Raw genomic sequence first — 21,877 nt, 5'->3', positions numbered from 1 at the left:
TTTCCCCGGGCTAAAGAGTCTAGAACCAGGGGTCACAGTCTCAGGATAAGGGGTCGGCCATTTAGGACTGAGATGAGGCGAAATGTCTTCACTCAGAGGGTGGTGAATCTTTGGAATTCTCTGCCCCAGAGGGTTGTGGAGGCTCAGTCGTTGAGTATATCCAAGGCTGAGATCGATAGATTTTTGGACTCTAGGGGAATCAAGGGATATGGAGATCGGGCGGGGAAGTGGAGTTGAGATGGAAGATCAGCCATGATCATATTGAATGGCGGAGCAGGCTCGAGGGGCCGAATTGCCGACTCCTGCTCCTATTTCTTAGCAACACCAAAGAAACGTTACTTGGCGTCTAATCTATACCTGTGCGGGGAGAAAAGTTTGCATTACGAACACTTAACATCCCAACCGTGAACGTAAAATCTTAACAAGGCAAAAAAAAACAAGCCGATTTGACATTCTAAGAACACCTTTCGGCCATTATCAAGCTGGTGTGCTGCTCCGCTGAACTGTTTCACTCGAGGTGAGGCAAACTGAATCTCAGTCGGGCTCCTTGCCTCGTTGAGCATTTTTGATGCTGTTCGGTGGAACGCTCCTTGAGGACATTTGTCAAGAAGGGCACAATGTCACTTTAAACCGTGAAGAATTTCAGCTTTCAAAGCACTGAATTTTTTCCCCCAAAAGACTCGCTTTGCAATTTATTTTCAAGTGCGATGTGAGTGTGTGTTGACCCTTTGGACTGGAACAATGTTGACTGTGTGGAGAATGCAAAAGAATGTTTTGGGTAGGGGCTGAGGGGCATTGCTGGTTAGCAGGAGGTTACTGACTAGTAAGTGTGGAATAGCCAACTTGTCTTAACGACGACTCTTGTCTGTTGCAGGACGCAAGGAAAGCATGTGGTGACTCCACGCTTACCCAGGTGAGTCCAGTAACCCGCGTTCCCTCCCGTTCTTCTTGTAGGCGGGCCCTTTTAAACTTGCTGCGCCTGCGTTTACAGCTGCCTGCGCGGGACCTTCCGATCGCTGTGCGGTTTGAGGGGGGGGGGTTGCCAGTAACTGACCCGCCGGGTTTTCCGTCACCACTCCGATCCCCTCTCGCGCACCATGTGCACAAAGTATTTGCTTCATGGGTTCTTTGCTTTAACAATTCATAGCAACACGTTGCTGTTAAGAACTAGTTGGTTTATTAGCAAACGGTTTAACAATCACACGACACATTACCGGTTCATCCACCAGGCTCACAACCACCTGCCCCATCGTGGAGCCCCCGAACCCAACTGGCCGGGGTTTTATTGAGTCTTGTGAACATCACGTGACTGGCTAAGCCACTCCCAACTCAACAGCTCTACAACTATTTTAAGTAGAACTTTAAATCAAGTGGTCCCTTTTTGGCAAGGGCACTAGAATCCGCAAATTTCCAAATAAAACTTTGACAGAAACTTGGATCAAATTCAAATTTGGTTGCCAGGGGTGGTGATGCACTCCACGAAGGCCACGAGCGTACCGGTGGACACCGCGTGCTCCATCTCCAAGGACAACCTGGCATGACCGTAGCCACGGAAGAGAGGCAGGCAGGCAGTCGGGCTGAACGACCCCCTCGACTGCCCGCTGTCTGGCCCGGTTAATGGCCCCCTTGGCCGTGCCCAGGAGCAGTCCTACGAGGAGGCCCTCCCAACTGCTCCACTCAACAGCTCTACAACAATTTTAGTAAACAACCAGAGGCGGCAAATGTTTAACACAATAACGACGAGGATGGGACAAAGCTGTGAGCACGCTCTCAGGTGCATACATTGCAGTGTGGATTAATGGAGGGGTTGGGTTAATGCTTTGTAATCAAAGGAGTTCAGGTGCCTTGATGCTGCAGGAGAGAGAGCGCGAGCGCGAGGTTTACAGCTGTCTGAAATCCGATTAGATTCCAGCTTTGAAATTGCCTTCTCCTATCTATTATAAATGGGTTTTATTTTTACCCAAATGGGGGAGGATAGGGACGGCTAACTGAGCTCTTGGCAATGACATCGTCTAGGTTGCTTCTGCGACCTTGCAGCAAGAGGCTTTGTAGCAAATTCAGCAGTTCATTACCATGATGGTCTGTGCCAGTGTCGATTACAAAGCACGTTAACCTTGTGTCGGCTGCCCACGCACTCGGGCAGTGAGGGGTTCCGTGAGCTGCAGAGCTATTTTTCCTTTAACGCTTGTGGGTAACGGTGGCAAAAGTCTGCATTTATTGCCCGTCCCCGGTTGTCCCGGCAACTAAGTGAACAAGTCATGCTGGACTGGGTTAGAGGGGGCAGGTGCCCATTCCCAAAGGGCGTTGGTGAGCTTTCACTGGCGTTTGTTCTGGTGCCAGCTCTTCAAATGAGCACCTTCTCTGAACTTTTGGGGCGTCTAGAACTTTGGGGGGCATAGTCTTAAAAAAATTAAAGCCAGGCCTTTCAGGAGTGAAACTGGGCGACACTTGTGCACGCAAAGGTTAGTCGAAGTTTGTAACTCTCTCCACATTCTTCAATTGATGCTTTGTCTGTTAATTTTAAATCTGAGCTTGATAGATTTTTGTTAACCAAAGGTATTAAGGGACATGGGCCAAAGGCGGGTGTATGGAGTTAGGCCGCAGATCAGCCTCAGTGAATGGCGGAACAGGCTCGAGGGGCTGAATGGCCTCCTCCCGTTCCTCGGCTCCCACGTACCTTCACTGAACTCCGTTTCACAACTTGCCATCTTGGGATTTGAGCTTGTGATCTCTGGGTTACATAAGAATATAGGAAATAGGAGCGGGAGTGGGCCCCTTGAGCCTGCTCCGCCATTCAGTGAGATCACAGCTGATCATCGACCTCAACTCCACTTTCCCGCCCGATCCCCATATCCCTCGATTCCCTTACTATCCAAAAAATCTATCGATCTCTGTCTTGAATGTGCTCAACGCCTGAGCCTCCACAGCCCTCTGGGGCAGAGAATTCCAAAGGTTCACCACCCTCTGAGTGAAGAAATTCCTCCTCCTCCTCAGCCCTAGATGACCGATCGTTTATTCTGACACTGTGTGACCCCTGGTTTGGCGCGACTCTCTGGTCAAGGCCAGCCCAGAGTCGGCTAAGGTCAGTGGGGCACCTCGTGTGATTGGTGGAATGGCCCCAGTTGGAATTCTTTGGCCACGGTCTGCTTTTTAACGTGCACTGTGCGTGCTAACGGGGCGGGGGGGGGGGCCATAATGTCCTGTTTAGTCACCACTTAATGCACATCCTGTTGAAGGGTGCAGACTCTGCGGTTTCGAGAGTCGCGATCTGCTTCAGCATATTGGCAGCGGCAAGCTGTGCGTAATCTGTTGTGCGTGTCCGTTGCAGATTACAGCCGCCCTCGATCCAGTCGGGAGAATCCAGATGCGCACGAGGCGCACGCTGAGGGGTCACTTGGCTAAGATCTACGCCATGCACTGGGGAACCGACTCCAGGTACGTGCCCCACTTAACCACAAGCAACTTGCATTTATATAGCGCCTTTAATGTAGTAAAAACTCCCGCGGCGCTTCGCAGGGGCGTGGTCAAACAAAATGTCACCGAGCCACATAGCGAGGTATCGGGGCAGCTGACCCAAAGCTTGGTCAAAGAACTAAGTTTTAAGGGCCGTTGTAACAACAACAACTTCTATTTATATCGCGCCTTTAACATAGTGAAATGTCCCAAGGTGCTTCACAGGAGTGTTACGAGATTTAAAAAATTTGACACCGAGCCATATAAGTAGAAATTAGGGCAGGTGACCAAAAGCTGGATCAAAGAGGTCGGTTTTAAGGAGCATCTTGAAGGAGGAAAGAGAGGTAGAGAGGTTTAGGGAGGGAGTTGCAGAGCTTGGGGCCCAGGCAACAGAAGGCACGGCCACCGATGGTTGAGCGATTATAATCAGGGATGCTCAAGAGGGCAGAATTAGAGGAGTGCAGACATCTCGGGAGGTTGTGGGGCTGGAGGAGTTTACATAGATAGGGAGGGGCGAGGGCCATGGAGGGATTTGTAAACAAGGATGAGAATTTTGAAATCGAGGCCTTGCTTAACCGGGAGCCAATGTAGGTCAGCGAGCACAGGGCGTGATGGCTGAGCGGGACGCGGTGCGAGTTAGGACACGGGGCAGCGAGCACAGCGGGTGATGGGTGAGCGGGACTCGGTGCGAGTTAGGACAAGGGGCAGCCGAGTTTTGGATCACTTCTAGTTTAGGTAGGGTGGAATGTGGGTAGAGGGTAGAATAAAGGAGGAGAGGTTTAGGAAGGGAATTCCAGAGCTCGGGGCCCAGGCAGCTGAAGGCACGGCCTCCAATGGTGGAGCGATGGAAATCGGGGATGCTCAAGAGGCCAGAATTGGAGGGGCGCAGAGATCTCTGGGGAGGGGGCAGGATTAGAAAACAAGGCTGAGAATTTACTGCTCGAGTAAAAGCAATTTCTTCTGTAGATTCTGAAATGGGTGTTTGTTTCATCTGTAAACTCATCGCCGTGAGGGTGAGGCTCTGTCCGTGCGCTGCTTCTCTGATTTGAATCGATTTACAGAAGTCTGAGCCCATGTGATTCTGACCTTGACCCAACCTGAGACACGCTATTCCCAGGAGCCTGTTGTTATATTGACCAGCCGCCGCATAGATCTGTGTGTTTCGGAAACCAAAGAATGCCTTCTGAACACACACAAACCTCCCTGATCTCAGCTGGAGCTGAATGTCGGGTCACACGTGACTAAGGAGCAGGAAAGCCTGTTGAGCCCTCTGGATCAACCTCTCCTCTCCGACCCAACTCCTCCATCTCCTTCTCCCTCCAGAGACGTGTCTAACTCTCGTGAACGTGGTTATGCTGTGTGCTTTGCTGGCCTTCCCTGGAGTCTTGCTTCAGAGCAGTTCTGACAGAGCACTGCATTGTCATTGGTGCCCTCCGTGTCAGTGTCGCACTCTCTCCCCTCTGAGTCAGAAGGTTGTGGGTTCAAGTCCCACTCCAGGGACTTGAGCACAAAAATCCAGGCCGACACGCCCAGTACAGTGCTGAGGGAGCGCCGCACTGTCGGGAGGGGCAGTGCTGAGGGAGCGCCGCACTGTCGGGAGGGGCAGTGCTGAGGGAGCGCCGCACTGTCGGGAGGGGCAGTGCTGAGGGAGCGCCGCACTGTCGGGAGGGGCAGTGCTGAGGGAGCGCCGCACTGTCGGGAGGGGCAGTGCTGAGGGAGCGCCGCACTGTCGGAGGGGCAGTGCTGAGGGAGCGCCGCACTGTCGGGAGGGGCAGTGCTGAGGGAGCGCCGCGCTGTCGGGAGGGGCAGTGCTGAGGGAGCGCCGCACTGTCGGGAGGGGCAGTGCTGAGGGAGCGCCGCACTGTCGGGAGGGGCAGTGCTGAGGGAGCGCCGCACTGTCGGAGGGGCAGTGCTGAGGGAGCGCCGCACTGTCGGGAGGGGCAGTGCTGAGGGAGCGCCGCACTGTCGGAGGGGCCGTGCTGAGGGAGCGCCGTGCTGAGGGAGCGCCGCACTGTTGGAGGTGCCGTCTTTCGGATGAGACATTAAACCGAGGCCCCGTCTGCTCTCTCAGACGGCCACTATTTGGAAGAAGAGCAGGGGAGTTCTCCCCGGTGTCCTGGGGCCAATATTTATCCCTCAAGCAACACCACTATCTGGGTCATTATCACATTACTCTCTGTGGGAGCTTGCTGTGCTGACGTTGGCGTTTCCCACATTACAACAGCGACTGCACTCCAAAAGTATTTCATTGGCTGTAAGGCGCTTTGAGACGTCCAATTTTTTTTCAATTTTTTTCTTTCAATTGAGCCATTGAGCCGAGGCTCTGTTTGCCCACTGGGACGGATGGGAACGGTCCCACGGCACGATTGCCAGCTTTTAGTGCCCTGGGCAAACATTCCTCCCTCAGGCAACGCCACCAAAAGCAGATTAAACTAGTCACATAACTCCTTGCTGTTTCGGCTGCCGCATTTGCCTGAAGTGCATAGAATTAACACCAGAGAAACAGGCTGTTTGGCCCAACGGGTCTGTGCTGGTGTTTATGTTCCACATGAGCCTCCTCCCACCATTTAATTCACCAAACCGTATCAGCATTCGCTGCTATTCCTGGCTCCCTCGTGCACTGATCGAAATGGCCCTTAAATGCATCCACGCTATTCGCCACAACCACTCCACCTCAGTGTTCCCGACAAGCTGCTGCTCAGGCTGTGAATGGGCCACGCAGCCCCTCAAAGGGGCCACGCACCCAAAAAACAAACGAGGGCGAACCTTGGCCCAGGTGCGCTCCGCATTCTCGCCACTCTGTGAGTAAAGACGTTTCTCCTGAATTCCTTCTTGCTAATTCCTCAGTGATTATCTTATTTATGGCCCTCTAGTTTTGGACAGCTCCACAAGTACATAGAAACGTAGAAAATAGGTGCAGGAGTAGGCCATTCGGCCCTTCGAGCCTGCACCGCCATTCAATAAGATCATGGCTGATCATTCACCTCCGTACCCCATTCCTGCTTTCTCTCCATCCCCCTTGATCCCCTTTAGCCATAAGGGCCATATCTAGCTCCCTCTTGAATATATCCAATGAACTGGCCTCAACAACTCTCTGCGGTAGGGAATTCCACAGGTTCACAACTCTCTGTGTGAAGAAGTTTCTCCTCATCTCAGTCGAAAAGTTCCTGTGGTGGGATTTGAACTAGTGTCTCTGGATTATTAGTCTAGGCCTCTGGATTACTGGTCCAGTAACAATACCACTATGCGACCATACCCCTTCTCCACGTCTACCCATATGGAACTCTTTGGTAATTCTGAAGACCTCTCTGTCAGGTTACCCCGCAGCCATCGTTCTCGAGAGAGAGAGAGAGAGAGAGAGAGCCTATTTCGTATTACCCTTGTATAATTCCCCCATTTAGTGGTGCTCTCAGCCCATTTACTGACTAGGCTTCAGGAATATTTCACTGGCTGTGAAGCACTTTGGACTTTAGGAGGGAACGGCTGCTATATAAATGGGAGTTCTTTTAACTGTGAGGGGGAGGGGTGGAGAGGGGGATTTGGGTTGCAGAGGTTTTAAAAAAAAAAAATGCTTTGGGCTTCTTCTCAAATATAGTCTTCCCATCGTGACTTGTTTACGTTCAGTGTGTTCTCCGTTCTTGTGATTCACTCTGCTTTATCTTCATCCCGCAGACTGTTAGTCAGTGCGTCTCAGGATGGAAAACTAATCATCTGGGACAGCTACACCACAAACAAGGTAGGTCGCGGCAATGCCGCAAACGCCGTCCTTGCTCGCTCGGGCAGAGGCACACGCAAGTCCCCTTTGTCCCGGACGTGAAGCTCGCTACATTTATAAAAAAAAAAAATCTGTTTCTGATGAACTGGGGGTGTGTGTTTTTGCGATCTCTTCTCCTCCTAGGGCAGACGGGCGAGGCAATTGGCAAAGATGTGCACACTATCGAACTTGTGACCCAAGATAAAGGGTCATTTGTTGTCACTCGGCTAGCTTTGTGCCCACAATGGGACCTTTTATTTTGGTGTATTCGATTCGCCCAGCCCTCCCCCCGCCTGTGCCATAATGGGAGCTTTATCTCAGGTTTGTTTTTTTTGCCGGACCTCGTGCAACAACATGATTTTTATTTTTGAATGTTGCGACGGGCCTCGTGCTATAAACGGTGATCTTTATCTTCACTTGGACCACTGCACTGGTTCTTCTAGGGGTTATGGTAGCGTAGCAGTTATGTTACTGAATTAGCGATCCAGAGACCTGGACTAATGATTCAGAGATGCAGCTGAGGGAATTTCAATTCAGTTCATTAAATAAATCTGGAATTTATTTTAAAAAATTGTTCGTGCCAGTAATGGTGGTCATGAAACTACCGGGATTGTTATATAAGAAATAGGAGCAGGAGTAAGCCATATGACCCCTCGATGGAGTATAAAAGCAGGAAAGTCTTGCTGCAGTTATACAGGGTATTGATGAGGCCACACCTGGAATACTGAGTGCAGTTTTGGTTTCCATATTTAAGAAAGGATATACTTGCTTTGGAGGCAGTTCAGAGAAGGTTCTGATTCCGGGGATGAGGGGGTTGACTTATGAGGAAAGGTTGAGGAGGTTGGACTTCTACTCATTGGAATTCAGAAGAATGAGAGGTGATCTTATCGAGACGTATAAGATTATGAGGGGGCTTGACAAGGTGGATGCAGAGAGGATGTTTCCACTGATGGGAGAGACTAGAAATAGAGGGCATAATCTGAGGAGGAATTTCTTCTCGGAGGGTTGTAAATCTGTGGAGTTCGCTGCCTCAGAGAGCTGTGGAAGCCGGGACATTGAATAAATTTAAGACAGAAGTAGACAGTTTCTTAACCGATAAGGGGTTATGGGGATCGAGCAGGGAAGTGGAGCTGAGTCCATGATTGGATCAGCCATGATCGTATTGAATGGCGGAGCAGGCTCGAGGGGCCGTATGTCCTACTCCTGCTCCTATTTCTTAGGTTGTTATAAACCCAATTGGTTCACTAATGCCCTTTTAGGGAAGGAAATCTGCTGCCCTTACCCGGTCTGGTCTATACATGACTCCAGACCCACCGCAATGTGACTCTTGAGTGCCCCTCTGAAATGGTTGAGTGAGCCACTCCGTTGTACCAAACCGCGACGACCAAGTCATTGGGAGCACCTTCACCACATGGACTGCAGCGGCTCAAGAAGGCAGCTCACCACCACCTCCTCACGGGGCAGTTAGGGATGAGCAATAAATGCCGGCCTTGCCAGCGATGCATGAATGAATCAATACGTTTTCGCCAGGTTCTGAGTGGAGGTGAATGATCGATTGACAAAAACGCAGGGTTTTTGAGAGAGTGGGCCAACGAGAAAATGTATTTTTTTCTGTAAATCCTGCTCACTGTCGCGCCGAGGATTTCTTTAAAGCGTTGGGACTGCGGTCACGCGGTTCTCGTGCCGCATCCAGCAAACGAGGGCCACTCAGCAGAGTTTCTGTCCTCCCAGGCTTGGGTTGTGATTTGCCGAGAGCTTTTCCGAGCTGCAACGATGGCGACAGGTCTGTCACTGTTGCTGGCGGGCGGGGGAAGCAGCTTTAAGGTGACCAATTGAAAACCCGCACACAAGAAGTCTCATCGGGCAAGAATGCAAGTGCGTTGGATTAATCGCTTTGTTTATATTCTGTCTGTACTCGCATCAATTTGAACTTCAGGGCAGGGGAAAGGAGTGTAAAAATGTGTCGTCGGTTTTCTCCCCCCCCCCCCCCCTTCAATCACTTGCCGATAACATTAGTACGTGTGCTCAGTCTAATTGGTTTCAGATTGTGTTTCAAGTGTCTGTCTTCACCGAGTCCCGTGCGATTTTGTACATTTTCACTTCCCGGTTCCTATCACTCGTACCCGATTTAAGCTCCAATCCTTCGGCTGTAAAACATGGCAGCTGCCGTGCTCCTGCTGTCCGCACGTAAGATTCTGAGGGGGCTGGACAGGGTAGAAGCTGAGAGGATGTTTTCCCCCGCGTGGGGGAATCTAGAATTAGGGGGCAGAATAAGGGGCGGCCCATTTAAAACGGAGATGAGGAGGAATTTCTTCCCTCAGCGGGTCATGAATCTTTGGAATTCTCTGCCCCAGAGAGCTGCGGGTCATTGAATATATTTAAGGTGGAGATGGACAGAGTTTTGAACGGTAGGGGAGTCGAGGGTTATGGGGAGCGGGCGGGGAAGTGGAGTTGAGGCCAAGATCTTATTGAATGGCGGAGCAGGCGTGAGGGGCCGTAAGCTCCTATTGCTTATGTTCTTATGAACCCGGAGTTTGTGTTCCAGTTCAGAAACCCCGGCTGAAGTGGTATAGGATACCACTAAGGTTTAAAAACCCCCGAGTTAAATGGAGAAATGGGCCAAAGCTGTGGTGAACCTCTGTCTCCAGGTGCTGTGATGTTAATGTTGACAGCAGAACAGGGCAGAATGTGGGTTCTCACACCTACTTGTTCCCCCCCCCCCCCCCCCCACGGACGGATTGCATGGTCGCAGCTGGAACCAGTGGAAAGCGGGCGAAGACTCCAAGGCGGGGCAAGAATCGATCCCACGCTGCTCGAGAACGCATGTCCTTCACTGTCCGGCACTCATGGGGGGGGTTCCCTGCGACTGTCTGTCTGGGAACTGGAGTGAGGCATGGCGCGATCCAGGGAGACGGGCAGAGCATCAAGTAGATACCCCCTAAATCAACTCCACTCTCCCGCCCAATCCCCATATTCCCTTCGTGCTGAAAAATCTATCGATCTCAGCCTTGAATATACTCAACGACTGAGCCTCCACAGCCCTCTGGGGCAGAGAATTCCAAAGATTCACCACCCTCCGAGTGAAGCAATTTCTCCTCGTCTCAGCCCTCAATGGCCGACCCCTTATCCTGAGAGAGTGACCCCTGGTTCTAGACTCCCCAGCCGGGGAGGGGGGAAACGTCCTCTTGGAAACAGTGATTCATTTCTCCCCTCCACCAAAGTGCTGTCGTGTCCCTCTTAGCACCAGGCCCCGGAGTGAGTTGTTCCCAGCCTCTTGGGACAGGAACTGGTTCCAAGGAGAGTTGAGAGTTGATGCGGCAACAATCAACTTAAAAGGGGAAACTGGGTGGAAGTGCTTGGAGTTTGTGTTCGCAACGGTTAGTGGAAGGGAGGTTTTTCACCGTTCCCTGCTTTCGTATAGAGATGCGCACTCGGATTTGAAGACATGCACTTGATACTTCTCTTGTCTGACCTTCACTTTCAGTGTCCGCATAATTGACGTGGTTCCAAAAGAGGCTTCGCGATTAAACTTTTTACTGTAAACTAATACCTTGTTCAGCGATGTTGAGCTCTTGATTTCTGACAAGTGGTGACTTCGACCTCTGGTAATCCCTGTGTTACCAAGGTGAACTTTTATAACGATTTCTCCCCCCCCCCTCCTGCCCCGAAGGCGCTTGCTCGTGCTGGGGTCCAGTACCCTGGCCGAGTGCCCGTTTCCTCGTGTGCGGGGAGGGCGTCGCAGCAGAGCTCAAACAAGTCCTCGCCCTGGCATTCACGCGCACAAGCTGTCGGTTCTTGGTAGCTTACAAGGGTGAATGATGTGATGCAGCAAACCCCACTCCCAGCCGACTCTGCAAATCTTTCCAATCAACTGCTTCCTTCTCGACAGGTTCACGCTATTCCGCTCCGGTCGTCTTGGGTCATGACCTGCGCTTATGCGCCGTCCGGTAATTACGTGGCCTGCGGTGGCCTGGACAACATCTGTTCCATCTACAGCCTAAAGACCCGCGAGGGGAACGTGCGAGTCAGCAGGGAGCTCCCGGGACACACAGGTGGGTGCGGCAAGCTTTAGGCAGGGCAAGGAGGCACCACATCACACCACACGCGTGAGAGTCCACCCTGTCTGAGCAGGGCGACAGGACCCTTCAGATTTCCCCCCCCCCCCCCCCCCCCCCGAGGTGGTGCCTTGCAGTACTCAATTCAGGGGGAGCTGCAGCCGCCACAGCATCAAGGGGACTATTCAGGCCCTAGAGGCGGCGCAGAGGAGAGCGATGGGGCTGATCCCACCTCCACCTCCATGAGAGGATCCCTACAATGAGCAGCCTGGTACGGCAGGCTTTTTCGGTCTATCGAGGGACAACGACTCACTGATGCAGCACCTTCGACTTGGGGGAAAAAGGACCCCGGGGAGTTTCAGAAAGGCACGAGGGAAATGGACGGTGAGACAATGTGACTAGAAACTAGAAGTGTTTTTTTAAAAAACGTAGTCTTAAAAGGAGACAGAGGGGTTTATGGAGGGAGTTCCAGACCGTGTAGGGTTCCTGGAGGACCGCCTTGCGGGAATCTGTGGCGTACTTAGAAGGTAAGACTTGCAAACTTGGCCAGGGACAGGACACCGGGCCGGGTTCACAAAGGGCACTTTGAGCATTTCTTTACACCGATGGTGGTGGGACGGGCAGTCTGGAGGGCGGGTTGAGACCAGGAGACGGGACCCATTTAAGAAACGGCTAGTTGGCACATCGAGTGGTGTTCATGTTCTGGCAAGATTCTGTTAAAGGAGCTAACGGATATATTACTTTTCCCACTGCTTTTATAATAAACTGCGGAAGCAGTTCCACTAGGATCTGGTACACGCTCTCCGTATTACCTCCTTGCTTATGTGTTGTAGCATCACAATGGTACGGCACAGAAGGAGGCCACTCGGCCCATCGTGCCTGTGCCAGCTCTTTGAATGAGCTCTCCAATCAGTCCCACTCCCCCTGCTCCTTCCCCGCAGCCCTGTAAATTGTGTCTTTATCCAGTATTTATCCACTTGTGAAAGTTATTGAATCTGCTCCCACCGCCCTTTCAGGCAGCACGTTCCAGATCACAGCAACTCGCTGCGTAAAACCTTTTCCCTCAGGTCGCCTCTGGCTCTTTTGCCAATTGCCTTAAATCTGTGTCCTCTCATCACCGACCCTCCTGCCAATGGAGGCCGTTTCTCCTTATTTACTCCATCAAAACCCTCCAAGACTTTAAACACTTCTATTAAATCTCCCCTTTGCCTTCTCTGCTCTCAGGAGAACAACCCCGCTCTCCCTAGTCTCTGCGTAACTGAAAGTCTTTCATCCCTGGTACTAGTCTTGTAAATCTTCTCTGCTCCCTCGCTAAGGCCTTAGAATTCAACACAATACTCCAGCTAACGCTTAACCTGTGTTGAGTAAAGTTGTGGCATGACTTCCTTGCTCTTGTACTTTATTAATAAAGCCAAGGATTCCCACATATCTTTTTTTTTCTATGCCTTTAGATACAAAACACAGGATTTAATTGGCCTATTTTATGGCCCTATTCACCGTTTAAATGATCTGTGCACCTGCACACCAAAATGCCTCTGCCCCTGTATTGTCTTTTCTTGTAATATATAAGGTGCATTTACTTTGAGTTCTTAACTTCCAAAAGGTATTGCTTGAATTGAACTGCAGCTGCCCCGGCTGCAGTCCTCCCTCAGTCTTTTCACTGATGGCCAATCACCTCCCCAGTTTGGCTTCCTCGGCAAATGTTGCTATGGTTCCCAAGTCCAGATCATTTCCGAGCATGCAAGCAATTAACAGACGGGTAACGACCCTCTGGTCCGTCGAGCCTGCCCCACACAATTGCAATACCTCGTGTACCACAATATACACTCTCCACCCCCCCCCCACTCGAAACCACGTGATAGAAACATAGAGATCTATAGCGCAGAAGGAGGCCATTTTGACCCATCGTGTCCGTGCCGGCCGACAAAGTGCCCACGGCCCTCGGTCAGCAGCCCTGAAGGTTACATATAAACCCACGAACAATGGCGGACAGGTAAAGAGCACCCGGCCCAACCAGTCTGCCCCACACAACCGCGACACCCCTTACACTGAAACATTCTACACTCCACCCCAACCGGAGCCGTGTGATCTCCTGGGAGAGGCAAAAACCAAATAAAAGCCCAGGCCAATTGAGGGAAAAAAAAAATCTGTGAAAATTTCTCTCCGATCCGTCCAGGCACTCGAAACTAGCCCAGGAGATCACCCTGGGCTGTATTCGATTCCCTGCAGTAAGTACCATCGTACTGTGGTGATCTCCTGGGAGAGGCGAATAACCAGATTTATTTCTTTTAAAACCCAGGCCAATTTGGGGAAATAAAATCTGGGAAATTCCCCTCCCGACCCACCGAGGCGATGGAAACTAGTCCAGGATCCCACTCTGGCCCTGAATTCCCCGCAGTACCTACCCTTCTGTAAGAGGTGATCTCCGCCCCAGCCAGAAACCGGTCCAGCTCTGGCTCGAAGGAATTCGGCCAATCGGCATCCACCGCACGAGACGGCAGCCTGTTCCAGAGGTCCTCTGGGAAAAGAACCACCTCTTGACCGCTAACCTCGATCTTTTACAGGCCTTGTACAACTTAAATTTGTGACCCCCTAACCACCTTAATTTGAACAAACTGTCAACACAATCTATTCCCTTCATTACCTTAGAAACCTCAGTCAGATCAGCCCCGAGTCTATGCCTTCCCAGCAAGCATCGGCGCGTGTTGAGGGGGGGTCGGTGCGAGGGAGCGGGGCGGCTTTGACTTTGCGCTGGTCTCGTCGATGTCGGTGGTAACCCCGGTGACTCGCGTTGTCCCTTCTTTCATAGGTTATTTATCCTGTTGCCGTTTTCTGGATGACAACCAGATCGTCACGAGCTCTGGCGATACAACCTGGTGAGTTCACCAGTGAGGTGACTGTGGGGGAGGGCGAGGGGGTGGGGAAGGGAGGCGTAGTTCGGTAGAGGGTCGTCCAATAATGGTGTGAGCAACAGGAAATAATGCACAAACGCACTTAGCGCGTGAAATAAGTTACAGGAGAAGTACAATGGCAATAACCCCGTACGCCCCCGTTAACATCCCAGAATGTCCCAGGCACTTCACACACGCAATGCTCGGGCCACAAGCCGGAAGGCGGCTGACGAGGTGGATTTGAAGGTGAAAAGAAAGACTTGCATTTCTATGGCGCCTGTCACGACTTCACCACGTTTCAAAGCCGACGCGGTACTTATTGAAGTGTGGCCGCTGCTCTAAACACTGTCGGAAACGCTCAAACCATTTTGCGCACAGCAAGTGCCCACAAACAGCAATGGAATAAGGACCAGATAATCTGTTTTTTTTTGTGATGTTGGTTGAAGGATAAATATTGGCTGTAGGACCCCCGGGGGAGAACACTGCTTTAAAATAGTGCCATGGGATCTTTTACATTCGCCTGAGAGAGCAGGGTTTGGGCGTGACAGGGTGGAGGGGTTTAGGAAGAGAATTTCCGATGCGGGGTTGAGACCGATGGTGGCCGTGCCCAATGGCGGCCGTGCCCGCTCATGTCACATCCACCCAGGGGTGAGACCAATGGCGGCAGTGCCCGATGGTGGCTCTGCCCGCTCATGTCTCGTCCACCCAGGGGGTGAGCAGACATTAGCCCAGCCTTGGTGGTGAATGTGGACAAGGGGCTGGTGTGGAAGTGCTCTAGTAATCTGCTTATTGTTTTTGGGCTCTCCTTGTTGCAAGACCAGCACTGCAGCAATTGGATACGGCAGTGTCGCGGTTACGGTACTGGGGCTCGCAACCCAGGCACCCACGAGTCCAAATCCCACCGCGCAACAAGTCTGGCAACCGAGGAAAAATAAAGGCCGCCATAGCTGTCATTAAAAACCCAGCTAGGTCACTAATGTTCTTCAGGGAAGGGAACCGGCTACATCACCCCACCCGGCCTGAGCCACACATGTCCAAAGCTACATGGTCCTCTGACACGGCCTAGAAAGCCTCTCTGTTATAAACACAGTCGCTGTAATAAGACCCTCCCCCCCCCCAACCCAACACCTTCTCGGGGCGTCTAGGGAAGAGCAACCAATGTGGCTTTGGCAGCGTCACCCACATCCTGAGGATGAGCCTACCCGCTACTTTGAGGCAGTGGATGTTTTTGTGGAACGCGCCATTTGTATGATATTGCGGGGGTGCGAGCAGCCTTCAGACTTTTATTACTCGTCGGTGCGAATTTCTGTTGTCGTTTTCTCACACCCCCCCCCCCCCCCCGACCCCCTTTTTTGTTTTCCGCAGTGCCCTGTGGGATATTGAGACTGGGCAGCAGACCACCACGTTCACAGGCCACAGCGGCGACGTCATGAGCCTCTCTCTGTCCCCCGACTTCAAGACGTTCGTGTCGGGAGCCTGCGACGCCTCGGTCAAGCTCTGGGACGTGCGGGACAGCATGTGTCGGCAGACCTTCACCGGCCACGAGTCGGACATCAACGCCGTCTGCGTAAGTCAGCCGGGAGTCGGAGCGAGGCGGCTGCAGGAGATACCGCGGGGAAGGGCAGAGAGAGTAAAACAGAAAGTGGGGCGAATTGATGGCGTGTCGGGCTTTGCCGAGGCTGTGAGGGTGGGGGGGAGGAGAGGAGGGTTTGAAATAACATCTTGCGTTTAAACAGCGCCTTTGCTGTAGTTATACGTCCTGAGGCGTTTCACAAGAGCCTAATCGGACCAAATCCGATGCTGAGTCGCGTAAGGAGATACTGGCACAGGTGCCGGAAAGACTGGTTTTCAGGACATCCTGAAGGAGGAGAGGAGGGGTACAGAGAACCCTGCAGATTGAGGGAGTGACAAAGGCCACAGAGCAGGAGGCGGTACACTTGGTCTTCATTTCTCTGTGGGATCTATGGAGAAAGGAGAGTCCGTGGGTTGGGATAATTAGACCAGAGAGTAGTCAGGGAGAACGAAGAGAACAGAAGCGTTGCTGCATCTCAGGAAGGGACATATTGGCCTCAGAGGGGGAGCAGTGCAGATTCACCAGAATGATACCGGGGCTGAAGGGGTTAAATGACGAGGGCAGGTCACACAGACTAGGCTTGTATTCCCTCGAGTGTAGAAGATTAAGGCGTGATCTGATCGAGGTGTTTAAAAGATTTGATAAAGTCGCTAGAACTATTTCCTGTGGTGGGAGAGAGTCCAGATCAAGAGAACGTAACCTTAAAATCAGAGCCCGGCCGTTCAAGGGTGATGCCAGGAAGCATTTCTTCGCACAAAGGGTGGTGGGAATCTGGAACTCTCTTCCCCCAAAAAGGTTGGGGGGGGGTCACTTGAAAGTTTCAAAACGTGAGATTCTTGTTAGGCAAGAGTATTAAGGGTTTTGGAACCGAGACGGCTGGGATGGAGTTAAGACACAGATCAGCCACATTGTAATTGATTGGCGGAAGAGGCTCGAGGAGCTGAACGGCCTCCTCCTGTCCCTATAAAATGGATGCAGTTGCAGCGGAGAAAGGGAGTGTGGAAAGGAGAGCGAGGCCCAGCCGTTATCGGGGGGAGGTGATAATACTGCAGCTTGCGCTCTCGCGTCAGTGACAAGGTTGGGAGGGGGTCTGGCCGCGTGTGTTGAGGGAGTGCACGAAGTGAGGGGAAGTCTGCGGGCACTCCGTGTATCCGGCGGTCTGTTGACGGGGCGACACTTTCTTTCTCTCCGCCCGCTCTCCAGTTCTTCCCCAACGGGAATGCCTTCGCCACAGGCTCGGACGACGCCACCTGCCGACTGTTTGACCTGCGGGCGGACCAGGAGCTGATGATGTACTCGCACGACAACATCATCTGCGGCATCACGTCGGTGGCCTTCTCCAAGAGCGGCCGCCTCTTGCTGGCCGGCTACGATGACTTCAACTGCAACATCTGGGACTCCATGAAAGGTGACCGTGCTGGTAAGTGGGCCGCAGTCTCCGTTGGCTAACACCCCGCCCTCGGGCATCGTATGATCCCGTTCCCTCTCCCGGGCTTCTGCCCTTTTCGTCCGTGACTGAAACTCGGGAACATGTTGGGGAGCGGCGGTAGGTAAGGACTGGAGTGACCTGGGGAGAAAGGAGGGTAAAGGTCACGGGTCAGCGGATGGGTCGGGGGCTGGGCGGGAGTTGCGGCAAACAGATTCGATAAAGAGTCTCTACGCACGCCAGCAAACAGTCCACAGAGTCTACTTAAACCGCACACTACAGCAAACAGTCCACAGTGTCTACTTAAACCACACACTACATCAAACAGTCCACAGAGTCTACTTAAACCGCACACTACATCAAAAAGTCCACAGAATCTACTTAAACCGCACACTACAGCAAACAGTCCACAGTGTCTACTTAAACCGCACACTACATCAAACAGTCCACAGAGTCTACTTAAACCGCACACTACATCAAAAAGTCCACAGAATCTACTTAAACCGCACACTACAGCAAACAGTCCACAGTGTCTACTTAAACCGCACACTACATCAAACAGTCCACAGTATCTATTTAAATAGCGCACTACAAGTCCACAGTCTATTTAAACAGTGCACTACAGCAAACAGTCCACAGACTCTATTTAAACAGCGCACTACAGTAAACAGTCCAGAGTCTATTTAAAAAGAGTCTCTACATACTACAACAAACCAAACTCGTGACCAAAACTACAGCAAAGTCTCCCGGTAAAAGCGGAATTATTTCTCGGGCAGAATACGGTGAGTGGAGGATAGTTACACAATACAAATTATGTGTGCGTAAAAGCAATTCCAGTCACTCACACCGGTGCGGTCTCCAGGCGTGATTGATGGGGTAAATTATCCGATCATCTCCATTCTAGCCGGGAATAGTGGGGTCGCTAAATGTAGCTGTAAACTCCGTCCCTCGAACTGTGCCTCACATTTCAGCAAGGTTAAACGCCAATCCCTGAAAATCTTCTTCGCAGAAAGGGTGCTGGGAGCATGGACCTCTGAAGGTGGTAGAGGTTGAATCAGTTGAGATGTTTGATAGGGGCAATAGGAGACTTGGAGGTTGGCTTTGTACGTGGAGGGGCGGGCTGGGAGTTGCTCTGCTGCCCCAACACCAAAGCACGCTCCCTGGACAGAAGGGCCAGTGTTTCTCCCACATATCCTGCACAAGGGAACAAACGTGAGTCAGACTGTGTCCCAACAGCATGAGGGGCACACTGCCCTACTGCTGTGAGTTGGGAGCAGATTACTCTTAATGTCCAGTAACAACAGCGGAGAGAAGGTCAGATTCCCCCGCCCCCACTCACCATAAAATGTTCCCTTTAAGCTGCGCAGCGCTCCTCAAACCCACCCAGCCGCTTTGCCGGCTTTTCAACGCAGAAACCGCGCCTGAATGGGCTCTGCAGCCCCTCGAAGAGCCGTGCGGAGCCCAGACAAACGGCAGGAAACATTACTCGGGAGTAGCTCTGTTGCGGGTCTCCCCCACTCCGGGTTCCTCCCGGCGTCACCAACTCGGTCTTGGGCTGTGGATCCGCAGGCACCTCCTGAAACCAGCCGCCGCCAGCCAGGCTCGCAAGCGGCCACCCGGAGGAGCCAGTGACGGGCGGAGGCTGTGTCCTCGAGCGCAAACTGTTAAACTCCCCGCGTCATTGCTGAACGTCGTCCTGTCGGAGTGAGTATTGACACACCACCGTCTCGGCCAGTGATTTGGAGGCGGGACTTGTTTTAATTTACAGTCTCCGATTCTCGCGACTGAAGCTACAGCAAAGAGCCTCCTGAGTAAGGCCGTTAAAAAAGCAAACCAAGAACTAGGGTTTATTTCTAGAGGGATAGAATTGTAAAGTCTACTTAAACCACACACCACAGCAAACAGTCCACAGAATCTACTTAAACCACACACCACAGCAAACAGTCCACAGAATCTACTTAAACCACACACCACAGCAAACAGTCCACAGAATCTACTTAAACCACACACCACAGCAAACAGTCCACAGAATCTACTTAAACCACACACCACAGCAAACAGTCCACAGAATCTACTTAAACCACACACCACAGCAAACAGTCCACAGAATCTACTTAAACCACACACCACAGCAAACAGTCCACAGAATCTACTTAAACCACACACCACAGCAAACAGTCCACAGAATCGACTTAAACCATACACAACAGCAAACAGTCCACAGAATCTACTTAAACCACACACTATAGCAAACAGTCCACAGAATCTACTTAAACCACACACCACAGCAAACAGTCCACAGAATCTACTTAAACGACACACTACAGCAAACAGTCCACAGAATCTACTTAAACCACACACTATAGCAAACAGTCCACAGAATCTACTTAAACCACACACTACAGCAAACAGTCCACAGAATCTACTTAAACCACACACTACAGCAAACAGTCTACAGAATCTACTTAAACCACACACTACAGCAAACAGTCTACAGAATCTACTTAAACCACACACTATAGCAAACAGTCCACGGTGTCTATTTAAACAGCGCACCACAACAGCCCATGCTAGATTATGCTAAACCTGTATCGAATCTTGGTTAGACCACACTCCGAGCACTGCGTACAGTTCTGGTCGCCATATTATAAAAATGATATAGAGGCACTGGAGAGGGTGCAGGGAAGATTTACAAGGACGATACCAAAAATGCGAGGGTATACATATCGGGAAAGAATGAACAGGCTGGGAAAGAGAAGGCTGAGGGGTGACCTAATAGAGGGCTTTAAAATGATGAAAGGTTTTGATCGAGTGGATACCGAGAGAATGTTTCCACTTGTGGGGAAGAGCATAACTAGAGGCCATCAATATAAGATAGTCACCCAAAAATCCAATGGGGAATTCGGGAGAAACTTCTTTACCCAGAGAGCGGTGAGAATGTGGAACTCGCTGCCACAGGGAGGGGTTGAGGCGAATAGTATCGATGTATTTAAGGGGAGGCTGGACAAGCGCATGGGGGAGAAGGGAATAGAGGGTTACGCTGATAGATTTAGATGAGGAAAGACGGGAGGAGGCTCGAGTGGAGCATAAACGCCGGCATGGACTGGTTGGGCCGAATGGCCTGTTTCTGTGCCGTATATCCGGTGTAATCCGACGAGTATAGCAGGGCGATTTCTCCAGCAGAATTTCGGATAGTTACAAATTCCATGCAATCCCAGTCACTCAACAGCAGTGATTGACAGGGGTGGGGGGGGGGGAGAGAAATCACCCAATCCCCCTCCACTCTGGGTGTCACTCTGTGCAGCCATTATTGTATCCAAGATGGGAGAGGCACTTCAGAAACCTACTCCACGCCACCACCTAGCGGACAGAGCCTGCAACTACAGGGCCACAGGCAACTTCATTCTCGGGATGTGGGGTGTCGCTGGCTAGGCCGGCATTTATTGCCCATCCCGAGTTGCCCCCGAGAGTGTGCTGATGTAGTGGTTTGACGCAACTGAGAGCAATCACATAGGTGAGGGACTGGAGTCAACGTGTAGACCCAGACTGGGCAAGGACAGCAGGATTCCATCCCTAAGGGGCACCAGTCAACTGCTTAGTTTTTTTACAACTTTTACTGAATCCAGCTTTTTATTTTCGGTTTTAGCAGCAAGAATTTGACAAAACATAAGAAATAGGAGCAGGAGTCGGCCATTCGGCCCCTCGAGCCTGCTCCGCCATTCATGGCATGGCTGATCTGATCATGGACTCAGCTCCACTTCCCTGCCCGCTCCCCATAACCCTTCACTCCCTTATCGCTCAAAAATCTATCTAAGCCTTAAATACATTCAATGACCCAGCTTCCACAGCTCTCTGGGGCAGAGAATTCCACAGATTTACAACCCTCTGAGGGAAGAAATTTCTCATCTCCCTTTTAAATGGGCGACCCTTTATTCTGAGACTATACCCCCTAGTTCTAGATTCCTCCACGAGGGGAAACATCCTCTCTGCACCTACCCTGACACGGTAGAGAGAGAGAGAGAGAGAAACTATTTGCTCTGGTGGGAGAGTCCAGAACAAGGGGACGTAACCTTAAAATTAGAGCCAGGCCGTTCAGGGGTTATATCAGGAAGCACTTCTTCACACAAAGGGCAGTGGGAATCTGGAACTCTTCGCCCCCCCATCCCAAAAGCTGTTAAGGCCGGGGGTCAATTGAAAATGTCAAGACTGCGATTGATAGGTTTTTCATAGGCAAGAGTATTAAGGGTTACGGAACCAAGGCAGGTAGACAGAGTTAAGATACACTCCACCATGATCAGGGAAACGGTAGTATAGTGGTTAAGTTACTGGGCTAGTAATCCAGACCCTGGACTAATGATCCAGAGACGCGAGTTCAAATCCCACCACGGCAGCTGGGGAATAAAAAGCCAGTCTCGGCAATGGTTGTTTTTTTTAATTTGTTCGTTCACGAGATGTGGGTGTCGCTGGCAAGGCCGGCGTTTATTGCCCATCCCTAACTGCCCCTTGAGCAGGTGATGGTACATTCTTGTGTCCTTGAATGCAACTGAGTGGCTTGCTCAGCCATTTTACTACATTAAAGGCGTTACATCAATAAAAGTTGATATTATTTCAGAGAGCAGTTAAGAGTCAACCACGTTGCTGTGGGTCTGGAGTCACGTCTAGCTAAGGACGGCAGATTTCCTTCGCTGAAGCATATTCGTGAACCAGTTGGGTTTTTATGACTCA

At 51.4% G+C, this 21,877-nt stretch overlaps 1 protein-coding gene across 5 annotated transcripts in view; it reads left to right on the top strand.

Annotated features, from left to right (window-relative positions):
* Window positions 1-21,877, top strand: part of LOC139232664 (guanine nucleotide-binding protein G(I)/G(S)/G(T) subunit beta-2) — a 122,511-nt gene that overhangs the window by 90,868 nt on the left and 9,766 nt on the right. For all 5 annotated transcript variants that reach the window (XM_070863129.1, XM_070863127.1, XM_070863125.1 and 2 more), the window contains 7 exons: window positions 875-913; window positions 3,329-3,435; window positions 7,126-7,189; window positions 11,097-11,259; window positions 14,072-14,138; window positions 15,519-15,720; window positions 16,930-17,146. In XM_070863129.1, the coding sequence (XP_070719230.1) occupies window positions 875-913; window positions 3,329-3,435; window positions 7,126-7,189; window positions 11,097-11,259; window positions 14,072-14,138; window positions 15,519-15,720; window positions 16,930-17,146 (859 nt within the window). The remainder of the gene's footprint in view (window positions 1-874; window positions 914-3,328; window positions 3,436-7,125; window positions 7,190-11,096; window positions 11,260-14,071; window positions 14,139-15,518; window positions 15,721-16,929; window positions 17,147-21,877) is intronic.

This window comes from Pristiophorus japonicus, chromosome 20 (genome assembly GCF_044704955.1).
Source record: "Pristiophorus japonicus isolate sPriJap1 chromosome 20, sPriJap1.hap1, whole genome shotgun sequence".
Lineage (NCBI taxonomy): Eukaryota > Metazoa > Chordata > Chondrichthyes > Pristiophoridae > Pristiophorus > Pristiophorus japonicus.
This window is presented reverse-complemented; position numbering and strand designations above follow the sequence as displayed.